The sequence below is a fragment of the Camellia sinensis genome, chromosome 1, assembly GCF_055761805.1.
Source record: "Camellia sinensis isolate YWXY chromosome 1, ASM5576180v1, whole genome shotgun sequence".
Taxonomy (NCBI): domain Eukaryota; kingdom Viridiplantae; phylum Streptophyta; class Magnoliopsida; order Ericales; family Theaceae; genus Camellia; species Camellia sinensis.
The window spans coordinates 208,336,628-208,348,172 of NC_138961.1; the positions used below are offsets into that span (position 1 = coordinate 208,336,628).

Sequence of the window (11,545 nt, forward strand, 5' to 3'; positions counted from 1 at the left end):
TTTACAAACTCTCATGCTTGTATAAAAGGCAACAACTCTTAGTATTAAAACAGAGGAGATTACATTATAATTTAACCTATTTTATAAGTAAGATGTAAGGAGCAATTTTTGATTTTTTATCAAGTTTCTCAAAAAAAGTCATCAAAAAAGTCAAAAGTCAAGTTTTTACCAACTTTTCAAAACGCCCCTAAATAGTATTTTGAAATGTTGATAAAAAATTATTTTTTTAACTTTTTGTGATTTTTTTAATTTTTTTTATATAAAAAAATAAAAAGATGGTGTAACACAAAAAAAAATTAAAAAGTCAAAAAAAACTGATTTCTTACCGCTGGTCAAAACCCCCCTAATTTATGAGAAATGCTAAACTCTTAGAATATTTATATAGAATTTACTAGTATAATTTTTTGGAATATTTTGATCGCCTGATCACGAAGGATAGGATTTAACCATGGTTAGTCCAAACTTTGGGCTGAACTGTGGTTAAAGAGGGCCCACTTGATGGCTTTAAATAGGAAGCTTCGGGCGATTCATTTTTCGCATCACCTTCTCTTCTTTACTCTCTCTCTCTCTCTCTTTTCACTGTTGTTTGATGGTGGAATCGTTCACTTTCCTCCTCGATTTCCATTAGATTCTCGTTTTCATTTCGTTTCGAGCTCGCAGTTTCTGGTGCGATCACTCTCTCTCTCTCTCTCCCCCGAATGATTCCATTCTCTGTTCTGTTTCTGATGACATTTCAATTATATCTAGCTTGCTTCCATGAAGAATCCTTCATACATACGGGACCATGAGTGATGATTTTGATGTATGAAATTTTTATAAATCCGCAAACTAGTTGAAATAAAAATTACATATGGATCGATATATATGACATTTAGGTGGCTAATATTATGCTATTATTGGCCCTAAATCCTAATCTATTTGGTATAAAATAAATATGATTTGTGCATATGAATCGGAATATGTGATTTTGATGATGAGTAAAATACACTCTATATTAAGTGAATAGAAAATTATTGCAGAGAAATAGAAATGGCGGCGAAGGGGAACGGAGAAATGAAGTTTGGGAGCGGAGGGGGGTCGACGACGAAAGGACGGAATGGACTGGGGAAGATACAGACGCAGAGGAGACAGAACGGGATATGCCATGACGACAGTGGGCCAACGGTGAAGGCTCAGACGATCGACGAGCTTCACTCTCTTCAGAAGAAGAGGTCCGCCCCTACCACTCCCATCAAAGGGATTCAAGCTGCCTTTGGCCCCGTCTCCGAAGAAGAGCGTCACAAACTGCAGCTCCAGTCTATCAGGTATACTATTATTTTATTTAAAAGGAAACCGATTTGCAAATTTATATTTTTTACTTATTTTTATATTTGTGTAAAATTAGTTTATGAAATTTTAAAGCACGCAACTGTCTATTTCTTATTGAGTTAAGTATTAGTTTTATTTTTGGTCTAAAAAAAATTATGCGTTCAAAATCACGTTTATCTGTTCAAAATTTATATATTTATATATTTGTTAAAATATTATTTATATATACAAAGTTATCTATATACACATGTTTGTTTAGACTTTAGGGATATGAGTTAACTTTTTAATTATTTTAGTTTGGAGTTAAAAAATTTAGTTTATGATATATTTTTTAGTTTTTTTGATTTTGAGACAAAAAATGAAATGATTATAAGTTGGATGTGATATTTTGTCTAATAAAATTAAAAAGTTTATTTTATTTTATTTTTAATTATTATTTTAGTCAAAAAGTCATTGGCTTTTTTATGCCAAATGAGCTCTTAACTTTTTACCAATTAACTCAAAATTTTATTTTTATTAAATTAATTTTTAATATTTTTAAATAAATAAATAAATAAAATGAACCAAATTTATTTGTTTAGCATGCTAACAGCACGTTAATTTAATTGTCACGACATTATTTATTTTAAAAAAAAAACAAACATATCCAAGTATATGATACACGAAAAAATTACTATACCTTTATTTTAGATTTTAAAAAAAATAGTACATGATGTACACCCAAAAAATTGTAATACTCAGGTAGATCATGTGAATAAAAAACCTACTAGTTTAGATTTTTCTGTGGATTGAATAATCAACAATATTAGATATCTCAAAAAATTTATTTTAAAAAATAGTTAACAATAGATATTTATTTCAAATGTATTTTACCATACTAACATTAAATCTAGATCATATAGATGGATAGATTTTGTGGAAAACTAGTATGCTTTGCTGAGAACAAAAAAAATGACTTGTCAGAGTAGTACTATATACCCAAAATTTGATCTGTAAATTTATTCATAATGGTGATGTGAAAAGAGATATAGGAGTGTTTTTGAGAAATTGATAAAAAGTTAATTTTTTTGATTTTTTTAAGTCTATTTTGTCTTTTTGTGGATAAAAAACGTGAGAGGTGATGTAATTCAAAATGAGTAAAAAATTTAAAATTAGCTATTTTGGTGCTTCCCCAAAAGACCCCATAAATTTTGTATAATTGAATATATACCAAATTAAAAATTGACATATATCACCATAATATTATAAATCAACCTGTAAATTTTTTTTTTAGTAGGTAAATATTTTCCCTCACATAATACATGGCAATGCTTGGGACCAGCTCCGTCCATGTGTGGGATTGGATGATCTCATTGGGGGTAAGATGCGATGACAGCTTTATGTTGTGTTGAAAATAATTCTGAAAAATTTATAAATAAGCGAAATAATTATATTATAGAAGAAATATATTTTTTTTATATAAATATGACATACACGAAAAGAGTTGCAGCTGAAACAGGAAAAATTTGGCACTATACACCCAAGGGAGTTACGTCATTGAAAAAATGAAAAATTTTCAACTAAAATACATTTTTTTTTTAAATTTTATGTTTATTTTTTTAAAATTTGAGTCAATATAATATATTATTATTTTTTTGAAAAAGTTCAATAAAGATAAAAATAAGTCTAATTTTTAGTTCACTTATATTTTTGTGTTTAGTTAAAAGAATTTATTTTGATTTTTTTCTTAACTTTCAATGTCATCTAATCTAAATGTTTTTTTTTAAAAAGTTACAAATAAATTGACTCAAAATATGAGAGTGAAAAATAAATTGTGTAACTTTTTTTTTTTAATGAGTAAAGTAATTTTCCCTCATGAGAAACTTGTTTTGTTTTTTGTTTAAATGAAAAATAGATTTAATTTTGAGATTAACTTGTGTTAAATGTATGATCTGCACTTTAATATCAATAATGATACATTCATTTGAAATGAAAACTCTAATTGCGATCTGATGAAGTGAAAAATAAATTAAAAAAAATTGAAAAATAAGACAAAAACATGACATCAAATGAACTCTACATACACATTAAAACTATTAGAATTATTAGAGTTCATAAATTAAATTTTCAAAATGTTTTTGCTTTAATATAGACTTGTTGGGCTATTTATGAACTGATGAATCTGGTTTGGGACATCATGATCAGTGCGTCTTTGGCATCTCTAACAAGAGAAACTGGACCCAAGGTGGTGAAAGGAGACCCAGCTCGACAGTCCGAGACCCCAAAGTTCGCGCACGCCTCGCACCCTCATTTCACTCCTACTATTAGCGTTAGTGACAGCTCCTTGAAGTTTACACACGTCCTCTACAATCTTTCACAAGCAGGTAACACATTTAACTTTCGTAATTTTAAACAAAAGAAGATATATATAATTCTTTATTATTATTAGTTTATCTAATTTGTATTTAGAAGAATAATTAATTTTTTTTTTATAAAGAGTAACTTTATTTTAATTTACTTAAAGCAACGGCTAAGTTTGATAATTTGGTGCTTAAATGTGGGGCAGAGCTATATGAGCAAGCAATAAAGTATGAGAAAGGATCGTTCATAACGTCAAACGGAGCATTGGCTACTCTCTCTGGAGCTAAGACTGGGAGGTCCCCCAAGGACAAACGCGTCGTCAGAGACGAAACTACTGAGGATGATCTTTGGTGGGGAAAGTATGTGCCCCCACTCTCTTCTCTCTCTCTCTCTCTCTCAAAGTCCTTACCCACTCCCTTCCCATTTCTCGCATTAATTTATCACCAGTGATGTTGACATTTTTTGTATCTTTTATTTTAATTAAAAAATTAGTCATAAATTGAAGGAAAATTTTGTGCATCATATATACATTTAGTTACAATTTTTGTGTATTAGGTTATAACTTATAATTTATTGTGATAGATATTTAATTATATCTTATGGTGGTAGTTGTTTGGAAGATTCGGGTATGGGATAGGACTCCATGTTCATTCTATGTAATAGTCGGTCGTTTGGTTCAAAAAATATAAGCTAGATTAATAGTTTAACTAGACTATCAATTCTTTATTTGTGGGATAACTCCTTCATATTGAAAGATTGAAAGGTTAAAATGACATTTTTGGCTTTTAATTTTTTGTTTATATTATTTTTGGATAAATTACATTTATACCCCATGAGATTTGAATTTAATATATATTATTCCCTGGTGTTTAAGAAATTATACTAACTCTCTTTGTCATTGTAATTATTTAGATAGAATGAAGACATTATACCCATGCACTCTTTTTTTCTTGCTTTGTTTTATTTTATTTTTTCAATGTAATTTTATTTATTTTTTTACTAAGAGTTGTTGCCTTTTATATAAGTAGGCGACTTGTGAAATGAGACTATTAATCATAAGAGTGGGGATGACATTTTCAAAGCGTCAGGAGTGGAATATAATTAGATCAAACCTCAGGAGTGTTAGTGTAATTTACTCTATTATTTTTAATTATACTTTGTAAAGTAAAATAAATTTTTAACATTCTCAACTAAAAATTAAATTAATAATTAAATTAAATTAAATTAATTTTTATTGATATATTTATTTAATTTTTTTAAAAGTTCTAGTCAAAAAATAAAATAAAATTTATAACTCAAATATAGTATTCCTATTATTTAATCAACAATTCAAAAAGACAAAATTATTTTTTAAGTATTTGTCGTTCTGTATAATATCCTAAACAAACATAAGATTCAATAGAATAGCCTAATTCAGACATTTAATCCCATGGCTAAACAAATATACGATTCAATAGTCCAATCCAGATATCTAATCTCATGACTAAATAAAAATCGGATACACATTTTTTTCAACTAAATAGTTCAGAGACAATGTAACTCGGGACTAACAGTCTGGTAGATTATAACCCTCTTTATCTAGTTTGTCTAAACAAACGCACTTTATGTGTTGTTTGATTATAATTCATTTTTTTTAATTATAACTTTGATAGAATTTAATTTTAATATTTGTGATAATTAAATTCATAAATATCATAATTTGTATATATATATATATATGCCATATCATTAGCTAGAGTTTCTCGTATGCATATCATTTTTTTTTTTTTTTGGTAAATAGATACATATAAAATGTAAGGAAAGTTAATAAAATTTATTCCGAATCTTTTTAATCCTTCTCCATATCTCACTATGACTGTTGTGTTATGCGTATGTATAGGGGTTCACCAAACATCGAAATGGACGAGCACACCTTCCTGGTGAACAGAGAAAGAGCTGTTGATTACTTGAACTCTTTGGAAAAGGTATATTAACTCTATTTTTTTAAAAAGAAGAAAGTAATTGCATATTACATAGCATGTGGGTTTAGCATTAATTCATTTGTACTGATGTGAGTTAATTTTATATAATTATAATTTTGATAAAATAAAAATTGATTCATAATATGTTATGTCATTATAAATTAAGTTAAAAATATTTATTTTGTTACCATAGTTAAACCCTTAGATTTTTATTGTAATTTTCACAAAAGACTTTTATAGGTGTGGAACATTTTTTTGTCTCAACTATCCCAAAAATTGTGAGGATAAGAAGTGATTATTAAATATTTTTGGAGTAATATTTTTTATTTTAAAAAAATCAACACAGAAGTACTAACTGTTTTGATTACTAGTAAACATGAAAAGAAAATTCTATTTATATATAAAATTTATTAAAAATTGGATAAGACTGATGTAGTATTATTATTATTATAAATAAATTCATCTTCAATGATATTTTTTTTAAATATAATATTTATAATAAGTCATATTATTATGTATAAATCTTTTGTTTGTATAACATTATTCAAAATCAAATTCAGACCCAACTTGAAATTGTTCAAAAACCATTATATAATTTCTTGAGGATGAGAGAATATGAAAAAACGAAAAATAAAATTTACAAGAAATTATACTTTTAGCGTGTGCTTCCGTCAAGATAATTTTCACAAATTTCAAGACCAAAGAAAATGGATTGGGATGTGTTACGATATGATGTGTATCAAAGTAGTTGTAATAGTGGTGGTGGGTGGGGGTGTGAATGGTGATGGCATCTTTCTTGTCTCTTTCCCCTAATTTACCAAAACTCTCTGCCTCTGATCCCGTTGGGAGATGCAACTTTGTCCTCGGCTCCACTTTTGTTTGTCGTCCCGTGTCCTGGATAACTTGCCACAGTGCGCGTTTGGTTAGGTTCTACTTATTTTATCAAGGGAAATAAACTATCAGTAGTTGAGTTCAAAAAAAAAAAAATATCAGTAGTAGTAGTAAATTTTATAAATATTAATAATTAAAATTATAAATTTTTTCATGTGTAATAATTTTTGAAGATTACTCTGGATGATAATTTTTCTTTTTATTAAAACATATCATTATTTTTAAAATTATTATTGGTTACTTTTTATTATTTTGTTTATAATTTTTTTTTAAAAAAATATTATTAAAGAATGATTCTATTTAACAATTATCCCAAAAAACATCGCCCTACTTTATTTCTGGTTTCACAAACTCCACTTTCAAAAATTTGAAATATTAATTATTTCATTACACCTACCATAGTACTAAATTTATCTTTATTTTTACACTTGTTAACCTTTTAAATTCTAACTCTACCCCTACTTTCCTACAGCAAACCCCCTCTGCTCCTATAGTCCCTTCTTCAATCCACCTTCGTCAAAAGGGAGAAAGAAATAGGTTTTTAGATGTAGGGTTTATTCATCAATGTATTTGTCTGATTCTATATTGTAAGTTATTTGCAAGACTCATTAATGGACTTGCACAATACACATAATCCACAACCCAACAGCATGTAACCCTTCTTGAGATTGAGCTCTTTCTACTCCCTACAAGTTACAAGACAAAATTTTAACCGAATTTCGAAATAAATGAAAAGCAAGAGGTTGGAGAATCTTTGTCGAGAGGTTATTGGTAATAGATTTTATCAATGATTTTCAGGTATTCGTGAATGATCAATTCCTGAACTGGGATCCAGAGAACCAAATCAAAGTCCGCATTGTCTCTGCTAGAGCTTACCATTCCTTGTTTATGCATAACATGTAAGTAACAAGAAAAATGTTATTAAGATTATAACCAAGTACTACTATCATGTTTGCTTTTGTGTGTTATTGAGCCAGGTCTAATTGCCCTCCCCAGATAAGTCTCTTTTTCGTTGACAACTCGACATAATACAATTAAATTCTCCTATTTGTAATCCATTGAATGAAAAATAAAAATAAAAAATAAAAAAACTGAGGAGGAAACATTGCTGGTATGTGATGATAATGGTTCATAATCATTAGTTTAGTGTACAAAATGGATAACTGGGTGGGTGACAGGTGTATCCGACCTACACCTGAAGAGCTGGAGAATTTTGGTACTCCGGACTTCACAATATACAATGCTGGACAGTTTCCGTGTAATCGTTACACTCACTACATGACATCCTCCACTAGCATAGATTTAAACCTTGCTAGGAGGGAAATGGTCATCCTCGGCACTCAGTACGCCGGGGAGATGAAGAAAGGCCTTTTCAGTGTAATGCATTATCTCATGCCTAATCGTCAAATCCTGTCCCTTCATTCTGGCTGCAATATGGGCAAAGACGGAGATGTCGCCCTCTTCTTTGGACTCTCAGGTAAAGTATCATCGTTGGATCGATCGCGATGCAGAGCCATCTCCGATATGTGCCCTTTCACTCTCTTTCTCTATCTGTGGTCATTTTGTTGCCGTATATGTGTAATTTGAATGTGATAACTATTTTTGCTTTGCTTTGTTATCTTTTGTTTCTGTTTTTGCTGATGAGTTCCATTTTTCATTGAATTTTAGGTACTGGGAAGACTACTCTGTCTACTGATCATAATAGATATCTAATTGGAGATGATGAACACTGTTGGGGTGAGAATGGTGTGTCGAACATAGAAGGTGGTTGCTATGCCAAGTGCATCGATCTCTCTAAAGAGAAGGAACCCGATATCTGGAATGCAATCAAGTTTGGGACTGGTAATATAATAATTCTGCCTTTTTTCCTTGTCATAGCACTGATATGTGAAGATTTTCTATTTGTTTGCTTTTTGCTTGGCAGTCCTGGAAAATGTGGTGTTCGATGAACATACCCGAGAAGTGGACTATTCAGAAAAATCTGTAACAGGTAATGCATGACTCATTTGGTAGCCTTTTAAGTTTGTATGTATATTTGGTCATGCTAAGAAGGTAGCTATCTGTGTTTTGAAATGTATTCACTCGATACTGATTGATCTAATTTGGGTTGGATGGGATTCAATTCTTTCCTCTTTGCCAAATGAAAGAATTAAAGTTGACCACTCTAAATTCAATAGGATATGATTCCTAATCATAGTACTTAGATGTTGAAGTTTGCCTTCATATTATTTTTCTTCTTATCACAGAGAACACTCGTGCGGCCTACCCCATCGAATACATTCCCAATGCGAAGATACCATGTGTCGGTCCACACCCAAAGAATGTCATTCTTTTGGCATGTGATGCATTTGGTGTGCTTCCACCTGTGAGCAAGCTGAGTTTGGCACAGACCATGTATCATTTTATCAGTGGTTACACTGCTCTGGTATGTAGACTCATCATCAAAATTACTTTCATTCAATGAAATTAATTTGTAACATTTAGTATTTTGGTGGCTAAATTATGGATGGTACAGGTTGCTGGCACGGAAGATGGCATAAAGGAGCCGCAGGCAACATTCTCAGCCTGCTTTGGTGCAGCATTTATCATGTTGCATCCAACCAAGTATGCAGCCATGCTGGCCGCAAAGATGCAGAAACATGGTGCAACTGGATGGCTTGTCAACACTGGCTGGTCTGGTGGAAGGTGCGTGTTGATGGTGTAGTGTAACAAATCCATTTGGTGCAGCTTCTTGTAAACTGAAGTTGATAATCACAAAATAAAAATTATAAACACCTCTCCCTCAACTTGCTAATGATCAGTTTTTTTTTTTTTGGCTTATTTAAACTATTTTTGTTTCATAACTTGTAAATAGAAGTTGTATTTTGGTACAAACTTCTAAAATTTTAATAAAAAAATTATTAGGTGCACCAAACAGGGGAGCACAATTATTATGCACGTATGATAATGTTAATAGAAGAAATTGGTTTGTTATATTGGGAAAAATGAACTGATTTGTTTGGTTACTTTGCAGCTATGGTTCTGGGAGTCGTATCAAGTTAGCATATACCCGGAAAATCATTGATGCCATACATTCTGGCAGCCTTCTGAAGGCAAATTATAGGAAGACAGAGGTGTTTGGATTAGAGATCCCAACCGGGGTTGAGGGCGTGCCTTCAGAGATCCTGGATCCAGTGAACACTGTCAGTAGGCTTTTCCTTGATCTCTTTTCGTGCTGCTGTATGCTTTGTTTGGTGGTGTTAAAGCTTTGCTTAATTGTCTCATTTACAAAATGCCATTTGATTTCTAAATGCAGTGGTCGAACAAGAAGGCCTACAAGGAAACACTGCTGAAACTGGGTGGGCTTTTCAAGAACAATTTCGAGGTGTTTGTGAACCACAAGATTGGCAAGGATGATGGGCTGACAGAGGAAATCCTTGCTGCCGGACCTGTGTTCTGATCTGAAATGGAATCAAAATTAGACAAAATATGAGTAAGAACTGGAAAATGGGTTGAAATAAGTGACGATTATGTGTGGCTGTAATCGTTTGTTTGTATTGTTCTGTTGAAATTTAGTTCGAAATCCATGAATGTATCTTGGTTTTTTCTTCCGTAGTCTATCTCAAGATATGAGACTCATGTTGGTTTGGTAGATGTAATGTATTTTTCTATTATTATTAATGAATACCTCGTTGCTAGATGTAATGCTTTGTGTTTTATAGCATTTTATTTTGTTATTTTATATATACTTATTAAGAATATGAAAAATATCATATAGAAACAGGACCCTAAAGGGCCATACAAACCATGCAATAAAAAGAAAAGGAAAAAAAATAAAAAACATAAAAAAAAAAAATGGTCAAAAAACTAACTACGAGTTAGGAAAAACAACCGATATTTTTAAAGATGTGATTTAAAAAGTAAGGTTTGCATCAAATCGAGTAATATCTGCTTGAAAGCCTATTGTCCAGATGTCATCTCTGTTGTTGCTGTCTAATTCCGCCATTATTGTATTTCAGACATTGCCAGAGTTGAGGAAGTACACCCACTCCCATCATGGTATGGGAGATGGCTCGAGAATGAAGGAAACCATTGTGAGCGTTGAAAATTAAAAAATTTATGTTGAAATTAGAGGATAAAACTCTCAAATTCCTATTTCAAATATAAAGAGTCTAAATTTACATTATATAACTATAAACCTATACTCTAAGAGTGTAGATCTATATTTAGGGGTGATTTGAGATGTTCTAAATAAGTGTATTTTTTAACTTTTTAATGTATAAAAAAGTAGAGAAAGTGGGTAAAAAAATAGAAAGGAGATGTTGATAGATGTTGATTGATGTGACTTAAGTAAGTGTACGTATGCAAAAAAATGTACTTTTTTAATGCATGCTAAACAAACACTTAGTAAACTACCCATTCGGCAATGCTCATTTTCTTAATGTTTATAAAAAAAAATTAAAAGATAAAGACTAAAATTATGAAGGGTGAATTATCAATAAATCCTAAAATGTGATCTTATGAATGGTTTAGTCTTATTTTTTCTTATAAATCCAAAGGTCCTATTAAAGTGGAAATTATATAAAAAAATCGTCACTTACATGTTTGAGTTTAATTTTTTAAGGATAAAAGTGATTTTCTCAATATGTAAAATTACACATTTGGGCAATTTGAACTATAGAAGTTTTAGCGTTTCCCTCATGTTAGAACAAATCCCACATTATGAACAAAAACCTAACACTCTAACGTAACATTCCAATAACATAACACTTTCATGTAATACACTAAACTCATTGGTGTACTTTTCTCAAACGTAATAACGTAACACTCAAAAAATTCTTTGGCGTATCTGAAATGTAACGCTCCAATGTTAAAAAAAAATATAAAAAAAAAATTATTAGTATACTTTTCCCAAATGTAACACTTCAATCAGTGTAATCACAAATGTAACACTCCAATGTAATATACTCTAATGTAACACACAAAAACACTAAAAAAACACATTCGTGTACTTTTTTTTTCAAATGTAACACTCGCAGTTGAAAACTATAAATTTATTCAAAACT

At 30.5% G+C, this 11,545-nt stretch overlaps 1 protein-coding gene across 2 annotated transcripts; it reads left to right on the top strand.

The window, feature by feature from the left end:
* The first annotated feature begins 409 nt into the window (after positions 1-409).
* On the top strand, positions 410-10,184 carry LOC114277188 (phosphoenolpyruvate carboxykinase (ATP) 1). 2 transcript variants are annotated; one of them, XM_082893900.1, is made up of 13 exons: positions 410-802; positions 1,020-1,304; positions 3,493-3,671; positions 3,854-4,007; positions 5,528-5,612; positions 7,299-7,399; positions 7,679-7,977; positions 8,169-8,342; positions 8,425-8,490; positions 8,747-8,925; positions 9,016-9,185; positions 9,514-9,682; positions 9,796-10,184. In XM_082893900.1, exons 1-13 carry the CDS (start codon positions 792-794, stop codon positions 9,937-9,939), a joined length of 2,016 nt encoding a protein of 671 aa, XP_082750026.1. In that variant the 5' UTR covers positions 410-791; the 3' UTR covers positions 9,940-10,184. The 2 variants fall into 2 exon arrangements, with proteins under 2 accessions (XP_082750026.1, XP_082750031.1); XM_082893905.1 differs by having other exon boundaries at positions 511-666.
* The last annotated feature ends 1,361 nt before the right edge of the window (positions 10,185-11,545 follow it).

What these genes read in the sequence shown, in the direction of transcription:
- LOC114277188 (XM_082893900.1), top strand. An exon ending in CTACAATCTTTCACAAGCAG is followed by an intron (nt 3,672 to 3,853) that starts GTAACACATTTA and finishes AATGTGGGGCAG; the next exon opens with AGCTATATGAGCAAGCAATA. An exon ending in TCCTTGTTTATGCATAACAT is followed by an intron (nt 7,400 to 7,678) that starts GTAAGTAACAAG and finishes GGTGGGTGACAG; the next exon opens with GTGTATCCGACCTACACCTG.